Consider the following 19111-nt stretch of genomic DNA (forward strand, 5'->3'; position numbering starts at 1 on the left):
CTGTATGAAGCTGGATCTGCTGGATCTTTACCGTGTTTATGTATTACAGTTAACACGTTTTCATATCCAGTCCCTCATGGTTTAGTATTGGAATGGGCCTGTATGAAGCTGGATCTGCTGGATCTTTACCGTGTTTATGTATTACAGTTAACACGTTTTCATATCCAATCCCTCATGGTTTAGTATTGGAATGGGCCTGTATGAAGCTGGATCTGCTGGATCTTCGCCGTGTTTATGTATTACAGTTAACACGTTTTCATATCCAGTCCCTCATGGTTTAGTATTGGAATGGACCTGTATGAATCTGGATCTGCTGGATCTTCGCCGTGTTTATGTATTACCGTTAACACGTTTTCATATCCAGTCCCTCATGGTTTAGTATTGATATGGGCCTGTATGAAGCTGGATCTGCTGGATCTTCGCCGTGTTTATGGATTACCGTTAACACGTTTTCATATCCAGTCCCTCATGGTTTAGTATTGGAATGGGCCTGTATGAAGCTGGATCTGCTGGATCCTCACCGTGTTTATGTATTACAGTTAACACATTTTCATATCCAGTCCCTCATGGTTTAGTATTGGAATGGGCCTGTATGAAGCTGGATCTGCTGGATCCTCGCCGTGTTTATGTATTACATTTAACACGTTTTCATATCCAGTCCCTCATGGTTTAGTATTGGAATGGGCCTGTATGAAGCTGGATCGGCTGGATCTTCGCCTTGTTTATGTATTACCGTTAACACGTTTTCATATCCAGTCCCTCATGGTTTAGTATTGAAATGGGCCTGTATGAAGCTGGATCTGATTGATCTTTACCGTGTTTATGTATTACAGTTAACACGTTTTCATATCCAGTCCCTCATGGTTTAGTATTGAAATGGGCCTGTATGAAGCTGGATCTGCTGGATCTTTACCGTGTTTATGTATTACCGTTAACACATTTTCATATCCAGTCCCTCATGGTTTAGTATTGGAATGGGCCTGTATGAAGCTGGATCTGCTGGCTCTTTACCGTGTTTATGTATTACAGTTAACACGTTTTCATATCCAGTCCCTCATGGTTTAGTATTGGAATGGGCCTGTATGAAGCTGGATCTGCTGGATCCTTGCCGTGTTTATGGATTACTGTTAACACGTTTTCATATCCAGTCCCTCATGGTTTAGTATTGGAATGGGCCTGTATGAAGCTGGATCTGCTGGATCTTCGCCGTGTTTATGTATTACCGTTAACGCTGCTTTTTAATGGGCCTGTATGAAGCTGGATCTGCTGGATCTTCGCCGTGTTTATGTATTACAGTTAACGCTGCTTTTTAATGGGCCTGTATGAAGCTGGATCTGCTGGATCCTCACCGTGTTTATGGATTACCGTTAACACGTTTTCATATCCAGTCCCTCATGGTTTAGTATTGGAATGGGCCTGTATGAAGCTGGATCTTCGCCGTGTTTACGTATTACCATTAACGCTGCTTTTTTCCAGGATGTTAGTACTTCTCCTTCTCTTAAAATTATTTTAAACAAAACTTTCAAGATCTTTGTCAGTTTTTTTTCTTTCCTTCCAAATTTCCACAGGAATTCCATCTCTTCCTGTGGACGTTCCTATAGATCGGTTATACTTCACCATTTTATCCCGTCTCCTTCTGTCTTAACTGTTAGTAATTGAGCCCCAACTACCTCTAACCTAGGCATATTTCATTCCTCCATAAACATTTTCATTTGTATCTTTTCTTGATTTCCACATTTCTCTGCTTTATACACTTTCATAGAATTTCCAAAAGTTTTCTAATACCTCTATAAGATCTCATTACCTTCCTTGTTGTAGGTTCCCTAAGCTTGCAACAGCCCTTTCTACTTACATTTGTCTGAGTTGTGCAGATGTTTTTATGTACTAGACCTATTATTAAAAAAGTTACTTAGCAATCTTTCTAAACTTATGCATATTATCAGTGTAATCCCTTATATTCTGTTTAGCACTTTGCAGTTGCTCCTCTGTTTTTTCTGTGAGATCCTCCTGTTCTGCAATACTTTAACATTTATCAGTCCCTTTAAATAATTATTGTTATTTTTTAACCATATCTCCCTTTCTTTTATTTCCACATATTTTTAAACTCCACTTTAATTGTATCCCACTCCCTAGCTATATTTTCAAAATAAATTTCTATCTTCTCTAATAGTTCCTAAATAAATTCCACTACCCATTCCTTAAATTCCTCTCTTTTCAACAGATAGGTAGGAAAGTGCCAGTGTCTTATTTTTGTTTCATTACCCTGTCTTTTTATTTTAGGTATTATTGGCACATGATCTGAAATAGTTATTGGCTGCATATCAAGAACTTCAATGTAATGCACGTATTCCTGTGAAATGTAAATTCTGTCTAACCTAGCCCAGTTTGTGTATCTTGGAGTATAATATGTAAATTCAGTCTGAACTCCTGGTACTGAATCCACATCTTCCATGCCAAATATTTTTATAAATGTTTTCAAAAGTCTACCCTCCTTTGTTATTCTTTCCATACTGGGCCACCTAGACACATCTTTACTGTTGTAAATCAAATTTCATTCACCACCTGTAAGTAATATTCCTTTCTGAAAGCTGATTATTTCTCCCAAAATTGTCTTAAGCTCCATTATAGCAGTTTTAGGTGGAATATAAATGTAATCCCCCTCCCTTGCAAGTAGCCCCTTGGCGCTACAAATCTACCATTATTATCTTTTTTATTCTCTTCTATCACTATTGGAGCACCTCTTGCAATTAATATAAGTACTCCTCTTTTCCATTATCCCAAGTATTCTGCTGAATAACCATCCTGAAAACCTTTCTTTATCACATTCACACGTTCAGTTATTTTCAAATGTGTCTTCTGTATTCTTTCTTTTTTTTATTTATCTGTGGGACCACTGACATTTAAAGAAATTACAGTAAGCACCATTGTATGAAAAAGTTATTATTCCCACCTTTTATGTATAACAGCTTTTTTGTTAAATGTTTAGTTCCAGCTTTTGTGTTACATACACACACTGCGTGGCAGGTTGAACTTTTATACAGTTGTTTCTTGTCATGTCCATTTGAACCTATGTCATATCTTATGAAACATTTTGTTTCATTGAAAGCCCTCAAAAAAAAAAGCAAACACATCCCCAATACCCCCCTAAAACCTATTAACTTAATACTAAGAGACAAAAGTATGTACATCTTCAAATATTGAAGTTTTACCCTCCTAAGAGGAACAAAAGTCCCAAACTGACAGCCACACACACAGCCTTCAGTTAACCTAAAAGAAAGGTCATGCATGCTAAGATGCATGGTGCAACCTGTCCTTCTACTTGTGCTGTCTGGTTTTGTCTTATCTTCATAGCTCTTCCAGCTGGGAAAAAAACCTGAATGGTTTCAGAGAACATTATCTCCTAGCCAGTTTCTCTTTTTTTATGTATCCAATTTATTTTTATCAGATTGGAGCCAATTTCTCTTTATCAGATTGTCTCCATAGAGACACGAGGACCAGATATAGAATTGCTACTAAATATACATGTATTTGCTAGAGAAAAGCTTTATAATAGTCAATATTCTTTTTCATTTACTTGCTTTCTCTTAAAATGTATCACCAGATCATGTTAAGGGCCTTAATCCAATCAGTCCCACATGCAAGAATGAGAAAAAAATCACATTATTTTTTCTTTTGTCATGAGCTCTTTTTACCACACTTTTTTATATTGCAGTGCCCACATTTCTTAAAACTGAACAAGGATAAAAAGAGAAGAAGGGAGAAAAAACTAACACAGGAGCACCTGTCTACAATAGTATCCCCATTAGACTTAAAAACAACTGAGAAAACTTTATAGCATGCAAAGAAAATAATACACTGTAAAAATCTTCTTCTTTTGGCTGTTCTTATTAGGGGTCACCATAGTGGATTATCTGTTTCCATTTATTCCCGTCCTCCACATCTTGCTGTGTCACACCAACCACCTCCATGTCCTCTCTCACCACATCCATAAACCCTATGTTATGCCTTCCTGTTTTCCTCTTAGCTAGCAGGTCCATCCTTAGCATCCTTTTCCCAGTATACCCAGTATCCCTCCTCAGCACATCCAAACCAATGCAATTTTGCCTCTCGGCTTTGTGTCCAAACTGTCCAACCTGAGCTGACCCTCTAATGTACTGATTCCTCATCCTGTCTGTCTTCATCACACCCAATGCAATTCTTAACATCTTTACCTCTGCCACCTCCAGCTCTGACTCCTGCATTTTTGTCAATGCCAACATCTCCAACTCATATAACATAACTGGTCTCACTACCCTCTTGAAGACCTTCCTTTTCACTCTTACTGGTTCCCATTTCTCACAAATCACTCCTAACACTCTTCTCCACCCACTCAACCCTGCCTGTACTCTCTTCTTCACCTCTCTTCTACACTCTCCATTACTCCAAAATATTGATCCCAAGTATTTAAACGTATCCACCTTCGCCAACTCTACTCCCTGCATCCTCACCATTCCTCTATCCTCCCTCTCATTCACACACATATATTCTGTTTTAGCCCTGCTGACCTTCATTTTTCTCCTCTCTACAGCATATCTCCACCTCTCCAGGGTCTCCTCAACCTGTTCCCCACTCTGACTACAGATCACAATGTCATCCGCAAACGTCATAGTTCACGGGGACTCCTGTCTGATTTTGTCTGTCAAACTGCCCATCACCATTGCAAATAAGAAAGGGCTCTTTTGCCAAATGACATACGTGGACAACAATACACAATAAAATAGTACTATTAAAAAAATGTTTTACATACAGTTAACTTTCCCCATCTTCTTCCACTCCTTTAAGTGTTTTTCTCAACATCAATGACATGAAGTAAGCCATATATTTTAGAGTCCAACATAAGTCCAACAAAGTTTAAAAAAGTCCAATATTTCCAGATTTTCTTGTTCTTTCATATTTCCCAAATACAATTATTGGATTGCACTCCCACATTAAGTTATTGTTTTTATTACTGTTCATCTCCAAAATCCTGTCTCTTGATTCTTTGAGTCAACTCCCATGCTCCCTTTCTTCTCGACAAAATTTTCTGTTGAAAAATCTGAAAAGGTTTCACCGGTACAGTCTCTCTGTAGTCTTTATTACCAGAAGAACAAGAAGCAAAATCTCCTTCTGTTTCACAGCTCACTTTTTGTTGGACAAACTTTTGTATTTCCTTATTAGCATGTATTTCATCAAAAAAATGATTTTGTTCCACCAGGGAAGAATATTTTGAAAATAGCTGGTTTCAGCAGTTTGAATCTCATGCCTGTTTCTTGACATTCCCTGATTAGTGGAATAAATTTACACCTCTTCTGCCTGATGTACAGTGAGTAATCATTCTGTACAATCACTCCACTGTCTCCCACTTTTAGTACTGTGTCCTTCTGCCACAGTTTTGTCAGAATCAACTCCTTCTGCTGGTAGGATTGCATCTTTACTATAAAAGGTCTAGGTTGATTTCCATTAACCAGATGTGGAGCATACACATGATGTGCCCTTTCAATTGACAACTCCTTCTGTGAAATAGCAGTCCAGTTGCTTATTTGTACTTTCATAAAATTAATACAGTCTTTTCCTTCCAGCTTTTCAGGTACAACTGAAAATCTCAGGTTTTCGCTACATGCTCTGTCCTTTAATTCATAGGTTCATAGGTTCATAGGTTCATACTAGGCTATCTGCCCGAGGGCATTTACAAGCCTAGCCCATAGTTTTGTGGCTTACGCCACCCCTTTAGTATGGGGAACTATACCCATTATTTTGCTGTGCCTCTGTTGAGCAGTGACACTGAGGTAATCCCTGGGGTATATCTGCGATCTCCCATCCATTGGACAAGATTTCTCTTGAACAAGGCCAGCGAGGTGCTCTGCCTCACATATACTGGGATTTTATTCCACAGCATAGGGAGTCTTTGGGTGATGAATCTATCCCTCCAGCACGTCCTATTAATAGCCGTGTCGAGGTTTAAGTCTCCCGCCCTTGTGGCTCTGACGGATCTAGATTTTTGAGGTGAAGCATATTCATCAAATCTGGGTTTGACATGGCCTTGTATGTTAGGCAAAGGTCACCTCTGAGCAAGCGGTAAGCGACTGAATAGAGCTGGAGTTCTTTCAGTCAGGCAGCATAGGACAGATGTTTGAGACCCTTTATCCTTTTGGTGAGGAACTTTTGTGGCCTCTCCAGCTGCTGCAAGTGTCGGGTCAGATACATTCGAATGGGGCATTGTACTCAATCATTGGTCTGATGAGTGATGAGTATAGGGAGACTATGACCTCCCTTGATCTAGATGAGAATCCCTTCATGATAAGGTGGGCAATGTAGAAGGTCTTCCTAACTACTTTAGCTACATGGGTGTTGAATGACAGACTACTATCAACCTGGGTCCCCAGGTCCCTGATAACTTCTTCTGTGCTCAGTGGATTGCCACCTATTTGGTAGCTAGGGGTAACCTTGTTTTTCCCGAAGGGTATGACTATGCATTTTTGGCATTTAACTTTAGGCCATGGCTCTGGCACCAGTTATCCGTTTCTGTGAGACCCTTCTGAAGGATATCTGTGTCAGATGTGTTTTCTACTATGGCCCAGTTTGCAGTCATCTGCAAACTTTGTCAACCATAACCCTCCTGTGTTTGCTTGTACTTCGGAAAAGTAGATGCCAAACAAGAGTGGGCCCAGGACTGAGCCCTGTGGTACACCACTTGTGACAGGCTTTGAGTCTGACATGGCGCCAGCAACTCTGACCCTGTGGGTTCTGTCACTCAGCCAGTTTGCAACCCATCTTGTGATGTATGGGTTAACATTTAAGCTGATGAGTTTTTCAATGATACCCGAGTGGGGTATTGTATCGAAGGCCTTCGCCAGATCAAGGTAGGCTGTATGGACTGCCTTTCCCTCATCAATGGCTTTGGTGACTGTTTCGAAAAAGCCAAACTGGGATGGATCCAAAGTCTGCAAATTCCCTATGTCTTTATTTATGAGGTCCATTATGATCCTCTCCATGGCTTTGCAGATAAGGCTTGTCAAGCTAATGGGCCGGTAATTTCCAGGGTCGGTGGAGGCACCGCCTTTGTGAAGTGGGACCACAGTTGCAGTGCGCCACTCCCTGGGTACGTATCCAGAGGTAAGACTATGATTAAACAGCTGTCCTAGCTGTGGGTTTAATTCCTCGTTGAGTTCATGGAGCACACAGCCGGGGACACCATCAGGTCCCATGGATGCTGTGTTTGTGCTTTGGAGAGAGCAGTTCTCACTTGGGCGTTAGAGATGTTTGGGGGACTGCAATCGTTTGGTATAGATATCTCTCTTTTTGGGGGTTTGCACTGAACCTGTCAGCCAGTATGTTGGCAATGTCTGTAGGATCAGTAATCTTCACATCATTTTGAACTAGTTCTGAGCATATCTGGGAGTTTCCTCCCAGGTTTCTAACATAGCTAAAGAAGGCCTTATGATTGTCTTTTGAGTCTTTAGCTATTTTTCTCTCAAAATTTGCTTTGGATGATTTTATGAGCTCTTAGTTTTTACTTATAGTGATCAAGGGTGTCTTACCTTTTAAGGATTTTGCTCTATCTTGTAGTAGCTTCCTCCTTTTGTTGTAGAGTTTGTTTATGGCTGGGGTCCACCAGACTGGACGCTTGCCTTTGGTACAAAGAGTCTTTGTTTTGCTTGGGATTGCCTTATCCATGCAGTCCTGCAGGTGCTGGTAGAAGGCATTTGTAAGTGATTCAGCGGCTTGAGTACTGTTTTCCATGGCTCGGGGCCTTAAAAGAGACCACACTAGTCTTTAGAAGTGTGAAGTCGGCTTCGAGAAGTTCTTTACTGTGGTCTTTTTATTTCAGGTGGGGTGGGATGAGGACCTCCAGCGAGATTAGTTTGTGATCTGATCTCACCAGTGAGGGGTATACTTCGGTGTTGAACATTGTGCTCCCATGTTCGTGATGATGAGATCAAGTATGTTTTCTCCTCTTGTGGGGATGGTGACTAGTTGTTCCATGGCATTTGAGTTTATGAATTCCAGGAACTTTTGGGCTAGGGTGTTTGGGCTTGAGTAGTGTTCCCAGTCTATATTAGGGTAATTGAAGTCACCTAGTATGATGGTGTTTGGTGATACATTTATCCCTCTAGTGTTTTCAGGAAGGCCATGTGAGGTTCCTGAGTTTGTGAGGGTGGCCTGTAACATGCTACAATTTGCAGAGCAGTCTTGCCTATGGTTAATTGCACCTGGATGGTCTCCGATGCATCGTGCGTTGCCACCAGTCTTGAGGTGTGGGTGTCTTTGATGAATATGGATACCCCCTCCTTTCTTGGTATTGTCCGGATTTTGGGGCCGGAACGCATGATAAGAGGTAAAACCTGATAGTGCTGGGGTGCTCTCAGGAGCCTTGAACCAGGTTTCTGTCACTGCACAGACATCGATGTTCTCCATACTGAGAAGGGCCTCGAGTGCGTGCATTTTGAGATTTAGACTTCTGGCATTGAGCAGCATTACCCTTAGTTTTTTTCCTTTTTGTGTTCTAGGGTGGTAGGTTTAGAATTTGAGCCTTGCCTAAAAAAGGCACTATGGAGGTGGCAAGAGCCTTTGCCAATATCCGGAATCCCAGGGGTGACAGGTGCAAGCTGTCCCTTGAAGCAGCGTGGCTTGTCCAGCATGTCATCCCAGGCAGACAGACATTGGATCCCCTTTGAATGACACCAGAGTTTAAGCCAATTGTTAAAGCTGATCATCTTATCTCTGTATTGTGGCATCATTCTTGGTGAAGGTAAGATACTGCTCAAGGTCAGGGTCATACCTGCCTGGGCTACATAATCAGAGAGCTCCTCAATGTCTCTTTTCATGTAGTCCAAGGAGGTACGTCTCAGGTCGTTTACACCAGCGTGGACAATGACTGAGTCGTATTTGTACCTGCTGTTGAGAGACCTGAGTGCTTGCGTTATGTGGCGGATTCTAGCGCCCGACAGGCAGCTTACTGTGACCTTCTCCTTACTCAGTCTGGTGAGCGGACGCCAGTGTGTCTGACTATGGAGTCACCAATGACTAGTGTGTCTGGCATTGTGTTTGGCCTTAAGGGCTGTGACTGTTTGACACTCTGACTGTGAGGTCTATGTGTTGCAGGTGTTGTGTTCTGAGGTGGTGGTTGTTTGGGTGTCTGCTTTGGTGGCCTCTGCTGTTTTGGTAGATTTTTGATCAGAGCCACCGAGTATGTCTTTGTGTGTTTATGTGTATGATTTGAGGTTGTGATGGTACTATGTGAGACTGGGTCTATAGTGTGTGTGGTAACCTTCTCCTCCTGACTGGTCTTGCCAGTCCTATGTTGAGAGAGCTCAGCCTCCAGTTTGGCCGTATAGTTGCATCTCTCGCATGTATTTGTGTTTTGTGGGAGGAGGAGAGGGTTGTCTGTGTACATGAGGCAATTGTAACATTGCCTCAATATTCCCAGGTTCACCAGCTGAGCAGGAGAGGACACTAGCAACTGATCCCTCGACATGCTAGAAGGACTAGACAAAAACTTTAAAAGAGATTCCGGGGACGTGGGTGACCGAGAAATGGGGTTTGCCTTTTGGGGTGCTGTCTATAAGAGTGCCGTATCAAGGTAATAAGTACTGTAGGAGCAAGTGCTAGGTTTAACAGATAGAGAAAAGTCTACTTGGAGTCAAGTAGAGATGATCTTTTTAGGTATTAGAGAAAGTGCTAGTAACAGGGATGCTTAAAGGTAAGATTGAAAAGAATGCACTCTGCAGTGTGCACTAGAGAAGTTAGATATGAAAGTAGGTAACTTGAGTTTTACCTGTTTAAAAAGTTAAGGTTTAGTGGAGAGTTACTATTTTTAAAACAGCAAGATGGACTGAAAGGGGTGGTTACTTTTGTATTTTGGTACTATGAAATACTGTAGGATTTAAATAATTGAAGGGGTGGGATTTCAAAAGTGATGGTTTTGTGTTTACTCACATAAGCCAGTGAAAGTAGAGAGAAATGAGATATATGGTCAGATTAACATAAGAGGCGGGCAACTAGAAAGACAGTGGTATTTAACAAGACAACTTAAATGGGTGGAAGGGAGGGAAAAAAAAAAAAGTTTTATCACCTCATCTGAATATCTGTTTATAGCTTCTTCCATTGTTTCCCAGCCTTTTGTTGTTTTTGTTGATATGCTCCATCAGTGTTTTATCTATTTTAGTCAGGTCTGTGTGCAGTTGTCTTATACTTTCCTCTATCTTACTGGAAGTCATGTCTGGGAGCTTGCACTGCAATTTGCTTAACAGCTGCAGCACTTTTCCCAGCCAGTGTTTTTTCTCACCTTTTATAGCTGATTTTCCTTCAAGTATTTTTTTCCTGGCATCCAGGCAGTGCACTTGGTAGCCAGTTACTGAAATTTGCCCATAAACACAAATGTCCACTGGCTTTCTCTGCTGAGTTTCTGTTTTCATACTAGCAGAGCCAGAATTAAGCTGTTACTCAATGTGCAGCCATCTTGGAAGTCTTGCTCTGTTGTCATTTTGCCATAATGTGTGGAAAAAATGGCAAAATGAAGGATGGAGCCATTCATGCAGTCCTCTTGTCTTTTTTTATTTGTTGTATTTACTCCTTTGCTGGAATTAAACTCAGAAAAAATTGTCATGCTTTTGCTATTTTGCATTTCTGTCATTTTGGCCACAAAATTCCCATTTTTTTATTAAACAAATGCACAAAACTACTGATCCTTGCTTTTAGAATTTGCTTGTCAAATGACCACTAAGATATACTGAAACATGGCCTGTAGTTTTACCCTGGCCAAGAGTCAGGTCATAAATCTTATTTAGTCTGCTAAACTTCAGTGTCACCATTGTATACCTTCAAACAAAAGCCTTTGACCTCCTCAAGAAAAAGACCTTAAAATGTATTTATTTACCTTTTGTATCTAAAGGCCAGATATTTCATAAAAATTCCAATTATTCAGTCAAACTCAAACTGAAGTGATAAAAATGTTATTGATCCCAAGAGCACATCCATTTGATGGCGTGCCTCTCTTTTGTATTCTCCTTGAGAGCTTCATTATAGGTTCTGATCAGACCCCTATCAAAACTATCATTTATTCAAGGAGACCTTCATTCTGCTACCAGAGGAGTCATTGACTAATCAATTCACTTCTTTTTCTAGTTTCATTTACTGCATGATTGCTCTTTAGTGGTTTTATTTCTCCCCGGTACTCTGATGTTTACTGTTCAGAAAGTGCATCCTTCTTTCACGGATGCATCAATACCAAGTAAATGGGCTGGTGCCTTGACAAGCCTCAGCTGTAACCCAGAACTGAAAGACATTGTAAAAGTAATATACTTCCTTCACATTTAGCATTTGATATGCTGAACCATTGCTGCCTGCTAGCGTTTCTTGCCTCATAAGTCTTAACCCAAAATGTGCTCTTTAGCTAAACCAATACCCAATGTTAAAAAACAACCAATACCCATTGTTCATAGGAATATATAATGTTCATAGGTAAATACTTGGTCAGCTGACCTTGTGGGCCATTTTAAGCCTAGTCAATTTCTCTCAAAGCTTAGAATGAAGCCCTGTACTTTGTACATATGATGTAAATACCACAACACCCTTATCTTCTTACAAAACAACCAGTAACAACTGTCACATGTTGCAAAACCACAAATACCCTGTATTACATAGTTACAAAACCACTAATATCCAGTGTCACCTGTTACAAAACCAACAGCAAATGCCGCGTTATAAAGCCACCAATACCCAATGTCATATGTAAACCCTTATCTCTTTACAAAACTACCATCACCCAGTGTCACATACAGCCTCATTACTGCTGCTGATAAAAAAGCAGAACTCTAAGTAGCCTGTCTTGCTCTAACAGTATTTATTTATTTAACTTTCTCTTCCAGAAGCCCTCTGTTGTGTCTAGAACTGAAAATATCATAACAATTAGCGTTATTGTGAGCAAATGATAATGGTGTCCTTTACTACCATTACTCAGATATTGTGGCTTAATACATATTTGAATTGTGTGTTGTTTCACAAAAGTAGGCATAATGTTCATTAATTTCTTGAGTCTAATTGCTTCTTAATTACATCTAAGTCTTCCACCTGTTTCATCCCTGACAACTTTTATCTCTATGAGCCACTGGTCTTTGCTTGGGGCATATGTCACTGGCAAAGCACTAAGATTCTTTAAGAGATTTGCCTGTAAAACTTCCTAGGGCTGTAAATAATCTTAATAGCCACTATTATTATGGCCATTTGCAGTATCTGAGATATCTCTGCATCTCTGTGTCTGTTGTTGCACACATTCACTCTGCTTTAACACTGTGAATCTGTTTAACTACTCTTAGTTTCTCACAAGCCAAACAGAAAGTGTTATCAGAAGTAATGTCTTTGAGAACTATGATATGAAACAGCATCGTGAACTTCTTGATTTTATATTCGTATATCAGTACATTTTCGCCCAGTAACTCCATATGGTACCCTAGATATGTTATTTAGTAATTTCATACACAGCTCTTTTTGTATGCCTTTTAGCTCAGTTGTTTCAAAAGCATCTTTAGACAATATATTTAATTTTAACATTTTGTTAATTAAGTCTCATCATTTTTGAGAAGACAGTCTGGTTTGCACTCTTGTCTTACTATTTCTGATCCGTTTTATCAGCTCATTTCCTTTTAATTGTGTCAACAAGCAGCCCTCGTTTTCATGTTTCTTTTCAAGAAGCAAATTTGATTGAACGCACTTCTTGTCTTTCCTCGTACAAATGTTTGAAAAAAATTTCACATTTTCCAGCACTTCTGCAGACTTGTGTAAAAGCAGGTAAAAAGTTTATCTCATGTTTCTAGAAGGACATACTACATGAAGCTTGAATTTTAACTGCATGAGCTGTGCTCTGGATGACTCTACAGTTCATCAGTGTTATCCTTACAGCTAATTCTCACCATATTTCTAGTTATTAAACCTTGTTTATTTAGTATAAACTGAAAGGAATGTCCGCCACATTACACGCGAAGTCCCTTTATTTTCACATTATCATTTAAGCTATACGCCCCATTACCTACAAACTGTAGCGGTGAGCATGCCTGTAGCAGATTAATAGTGCCTGCAGAGCTTGCAGTGGAATGAGTCCATATTTGTCTTAAAAATATGTTGTTCATATGACCCACTCTGAAACATCAAAGGATGAGCTGTTTATATGGAGTTCATCTAAACAAGCTTACAAAGTTATAACTTCAATAAAATATTTAACATCACACTCTAAAAACACGGTTTGGAGGGTTGCAGGATTCCCTCACCATCCCCACTCTGATGTCATTGCTTTAGACTGTAATGTTAAATGCTTTTGACAAGTTGCTGATGATGAGTTTGCTTTGTGGAACTTTGATTTGATAGTTCATCTGCTGACAAGTTCTCATGCATGCTCGATCACATCCTGAAGACAGGAGAGCTGCAGTAAAGCCTAAACGTAAGGCTTTGTAATTGTACTGTTAGTTTGCCTTTGCGCTTTGTATTCAGCATTGTTGTTGTATATCAGCAGCTGTTTGTGTACCCTAAAACTGACGTGTTTTTTGATAGAGCACATGAGAACAGTAAATAGTACCACTACTCACTGCTAAAGAACTATTTAATGGAGTGCTCACTCTAGGCTGACGTGACACTGTTAAAATGTTCATTGTTGGGTGGTCACTGCTTTGAAAGCATACATTTGGCTGTAACACATAGCATTCGTTGACATCATAGAATATATGGCACAGTTCACTGTTGGGATCAACACTGAAGCATTTTTCACCAGTGCAGTGAACACTTTTGGACTAGTCATTGTTGTAGTCACCACTGCAGCATTGTTCACTGATTGAGTGGACAGGGCTACATTAGTCAATGTTATGGTCAACATGGCAGTACTGTTCACTAGGAGCAGAGAGGCCACACTGTGTACCATTGCAGTCACTACTGCAACACTGTACACTGATAGAGTGGACAAGGTGTCCTGGGAACTGATGCAGTTATAACACTGTAACACCATTCCCTTATGAGGCAGTCTGCAGTGGTCACAGTAGAAGTTGCCATTGCATCACCATCCATTGATGGAGTCACCAGTGCAGAACTAAATGCTGAGGGCACCATCAATACTGGAATGAGATGCCCAGAACAGACACTCTTGCAGTATTGACAGCCAGAAGGACGGTGCTGTTGTGGTCACTTCTGGAGTATATAATGCTCCTTAGTTACTGTAATGTACAATACTGGAGCTGTAATAGCCACAGTGGTTAGTGAGACACTGTGTACTTTTGCACTGGACATTAGTGAAATGAACACCTCTAAAGTGGTTAATGACAGATTACATAGGTATGTTTTTTATTTGGACGATACTGGTTCTGTAATATCAACTGGAGGGGTCAGTATTTTCTGCTGAAAGGATTGTTGTAGGGGTGATAACTGTTTCAGTGACCGGTGTTGGAATGAGTAGTAATGGACTCTAGACTTCGAACCATTGAAGTGGGGACTGTCTGAATGACCACTTCTAAGGAGGACAGTGTTTGAATGACTGCTATTAAGATTTGGCAATATAGCAATAGCAGTGAAGTGTGGAATATTTGAGGTAGGCATCTGCAGCAGACACTGCTGGGTCCCCATTCTTGTAGTGGTCCCTGACAAAGTGACTACTGCTGTATTAGTTAAAGGAATGGCTTATAATGGATTTAATATTCATGAAATGGCTACTACTGCAGTGTTCATTGGTTGTAAATGGTGAGTACTGCCCTGGTCAATGATGGATCGATCATATCTGGAGCGGAGACCGTGTTAACGCAGCTGGAGTGGGCCTAGAATATTTTGCCAGCTGACAGCCACTGTTTGCGTTCAGACTATCCATTCTGTTTTTGTGTTTGTGTTTTGTTTTTAATCACATGTCATCTGCTTTACAGCTATCATCTCAAATGTGTGTTGTGTACTGTCAAATGTGTTTATGTAAATACATAAATGCTGTGTGCGTATCATTTCATGTCATAAACTTGTATTCCATTGTCAAATAATTATGTCATATCTTGTATGCTTTGGGTCATTGGCTTTGCATCTGAATGTGGCTGATAAACTGGTTCTTTGAGTCCTTGTAAATGTCACCTGGGTTTGCTGTGGTGCAGTGTAACATGTTGTGTTTAACAGCATGTGGGGCATTCATTTCCTGCAGCTTTGCATAATGTGTTTTGTCATTAACTGGTTACAGAAATGCATGTCTCTGCTCTCTGAGCATCTGTTTAAAAAAGAGATATTACCTCTCACAGCTGAGACTACCCCATAGCTGAAATTTCTCTACACAAATATGGGAAGTCATGGCTGTCAAATCAGACAGTATTAACTGATGAAAATCCTGATATGTAAGCCCAGAAGGAAGCCAGTCATGCATTCCATAGTCATTGCTTGTCACACTTAAAAAGCTTTGGTTTGTTACATATTTCTCCAGCTTAATATACAATATACTCCTTGTATATTCTTTCCCCATTTCCTGATAGCATAACATACAAGTGTGAAGAAACTTGGTGGTAACCATCAGGGGTGCTGCCAGACACATCACCATGCTGACCACTAAATGTTCAGATGGCTTTGTAGATGCTGTCTGACAATCCAAAGATACAGACTTATTTTAGTTGAGTTATGGACTGAGCAATAAGTTGTCACATTGGCAGTCTGTAATCCAGACTCTAAAGAATTCACAAGAGGGGAAAATATGCCAATGATTGTTAACAGCTCAAAGAGGCAGTGTTTTGATATCGGCATACAATGTTGTGCAAACTCTGCCTGCCTGCTATCTGCCCCAAGCATATTCTAAACTCCTTTTAAATGATGGCTTTCCCGGCCAATTTCATTAATATTGATACATTATTTACTGTTTGCATAAAACTGAATTAGCACCTTATTTATAAAGTGGATGAAATCCCTCCAAACCATAATCAAGAAGGATTATAAAACATTTTTCCCCAAGAATACATTTTTCACTGCTTGTTAACTGGAAAAGATGTTCACTGCCTGGCACAGCGAACCAGTGATGGAAGTTAATTTCTCTGTCTGGCACAGCGAACCAGTGATGGAATTATCGGCCTAATCTTCATTATTAGTAATTTCATTCGCAGTTTCTCTTTGCAGACTCATGTTGATCGCTTTGCTCTTTCTTTTCCAGTCTCCTTTGTCTATGGTAGCTGAGCGTGAAATGGCTGACATGCGGGTAATAATGGAGTTGGTTTGGTTTTTCAGTCATCGTTAAAAAATTGCATGACATTATAATGTATTTGCCATGTTTTTACACATATTGTTTGCACTTATTCCTATGCACTGGAATTGTTGGAACTATCTGTAGTAAAAGTTGAGATGTTCCTCTGAGACTTCTGTTAAACTGCAGAAGTCAGTTCCTTTACTCACTTTTTGCATGTTACATTAAAAGATTAATTTTTCTAGTATCTTTTTAAAGATTTCAGATATTTACACTAGTTTGAGTTCTGTGAGTTAAGTAAACTTGCACAGAAAAGTCTGCAGTATTTGTAGAATTTTACACAATATGTAGAAGTGGCTTGTTTTGCTGCATGTCTTTTCCTTTGTGGTACAAACCATGCTCTGTTCTTTGTTGCTGTGCATGATTTGATTTTAAATTATGCAAAGAATCCCTTGATAACATTTGAACAGTGATGACAGCCATGTGAGATAGTTCTGTGCGTCAGTTCCTACCGTAGTTTCACACAGAGTAGAAGAATCATGTATTGGTACTATAAGTAACAGGCCCATCTGTGTGGTTAACCGAGGGCACAACAGTAAGTCTGAGTTGGACAAAAGTACCTCCTACTGTGGTTACAACACTTAACATAGGTGTATCACAACATGTTTATATGTTCTGCTGGACATATCTTTGGGCTTCTTAATACCTGTTCCAGCCACAGTACCCCCACTACACAACTGGATACTGAATTACCTCTGTCATGTGTCTTAGTGTGGACTTCCAACAGCCATGCTAGGGCTGTCCACTTCTTCACAGATATTTTTCCACCACACAATATGTAATTATCTACAAAAAAATGAAACAGTAATAAAATATTAAGCATCCAGTGACATAAGAAGATTTTGCTGTCTTCATTTTCCACAACTCATTCCTGCCCTTAAAAATGTATATTCTAGCGTGGGATTCTCCTCTGTGGCCCAGATTTTCACAAAGAGGAAGAAAAAGTCAGGTGTCTTATGGACTCACTACATCCCCTCAGGAATACATGAGATGTTCACTCTGTACATTCTTGGTTGAGCCTTATATAACCAATCTATGACTGCAAGTTGGTGATTTCCGAAAAGATTGTTCAGTATCTTAAACAACGAGTCAGCAAAACGTGTGCTGAAAAGCTTTGATAGTAAGTGATTCATCACATCAGTGTAGAGGTAAAATATACACACACACACACACACACACACACACACACACACACACACATGTAAGCAATTCTTACAGACTCTACTAGAGTATGGAGACCCCCACTGAAAAGGCCCAGAGCCCTAAGCTACCTAACCAGGTGTCACAGTACATAATTGTTCTAGACTATCTCAGAAGTGGCTGAGTTCACATCCCAGCAGTATAAAACTGCTACATTATAAGAAATAAACTGCAGATTCTTTATAATTTTATTAGCCTAAATGTCTCTTCTAGCCATGCATGCATTCATTCAAAGTAAAGACATGGTTTGTAACTCACCAATTAAATATATCTAGCATCTGTTGAGTCTCTAATGTTAAGTATGTTTTCAGTGTAATAAGCACGGTTTAGAAAGTAATTCGTTTTGCATGACATTTATAATTTTCATGTTTTGTCATAGTAATATGAGCTTGTCTAATGCAGAATTTTTAATTCATTAGCAAAGTTGAGGTCTTAGATGAACTGCATAGGTTCACAGGTAAGTACTAGGCTATCTGCCCAAGGGCATTTATAAGCCTAGCCAGAATGTGTTGGCTTTTGCCACCCCCTTAGATTAGTTCCCTGTGCCACTGTCCAGCAGAGCCACTGCAGTGATGAGTGTTAGTGAGGGGCTCTGCCTGATGTATATTGGAATCCTGTTCCAAAGCATGGGGAGTCTCTGGGATAGGAATCGATCCCTCCAGCATGTCCTATTTATCGTTGTGGTGAGGTTTATACCTCCAGAGTGTGTGGTTCTCCAGGATTTGTTTTTTTTTTAGGTGAAGCATGTCCATCAATTCTGGGTTGAACATGGCCTTGTATGTCAGGCAGAGATCACCTGTGAGTAAGCGGTTTGCAACCAAGTACAGCTGGAGTTTCTTGAGTCGGGCTGCATAGGGCATCTGCTTGAGGCCAGTAATCCTCTTGGTGAGGTTCTTTTGTGGCCTTTCCAACTGTTGCAGGTGTCTTGTAAGGTACATCCCAAATGGGGATTGTATTCTATGGTGGGTCTAATGAGTGATGAGTAGAGAGGCACAATAACCTCTTTTGTTCTAGATGCGAACCCTTTTGTGATTATTTGGGCCACATAGAAGGATTTTCTAACCATCTTGGCAATATGATTATCAAAAGTGATTATTCACTAAGAAGGATTGTGTAAATGCCATCTTCCCAGAGGGCAGTGTCAATGATGTTCCAGCTTTCTGAGAATCAGGTTTATTTTCATACTGAATGATGAAGCAGGAAATTAACCTGCCCCTCCGTTCATTTTCACCAGTTACTGAAGGAGTAAAACTACATTCTTACTTCATCGTCACATTTTTGACTTCAGCAAAAAGAGCAACATACACATTTCTTCCGTTTTAAGGCCATTATGGCCATCTTGTTTCCATTTGAATGAAACAAAAAATATTTTATTAGCATTTTATCACAGTTTGCCAATGGTCCAACCACATTTGCACAAACAGGCCTGTGATTGGTGATTTGAAGTTGTGTGTGTTGTACTATTTATGGTATGATAATGCTTTTGAATCATATTTACTGTGTTCTCATTTTAAAACACATTGTATATGGCATAAAAAGGACACATCTTGAAATTCAGAAAAAAACATTTGTGAAAAGGCCCATGTTGTTGAACCCCCCCCCCCCTTTCATGATTGCTGGACGGCGCAGTGGTGCAGCAGTAGCATTGTCACCTCACGGCAA

The 19111-nt window shown here is 40.0% G+C and overlaps 1 protein-coding gene across 5 annotated transcripts in view; it reads left to right on the top strand.

The window, feature by feature from the left end:
- COL16A1 (collagen type XVI alpha 1 chain) overlaps positions 1-19111 on the top strand; it is a 3146845-nt gene that overhangs the window by 2387805 nt on the left and 739929 nt on the right. For 2 of the 5 annotated variants that reach the window (XM_044082765.1, XM_044082783.1), the window contains exon 46: positions 16160-16204. The exons of the other annotated variants lie outside the window; for them this stretch is intronic. In XM_044082765.1, coding sequence (XP_043938700.1) covers positions 16160-16204 — 45 coding nt within the window. The remainder of the gene's footprint in view (positions 1-16159; positions 16205-19111) is intronic. 5 annotated transcript variants of the gene reach the window in all.

Source organism: Protopterus annectens, chromosome 1.part1, assembly GCF_019279795.1.
Source record: "Protopterus annectens isolate FY-2018-M chromosome 1.part1, PAN1.0, whole genome shotgun sequence".
NCBI classification, from domain to species: Eukaryota; Metazoa; Chordata; order Ceratodontiformes; family Protopteridae; genus Protopterus; species Protopterus annectens.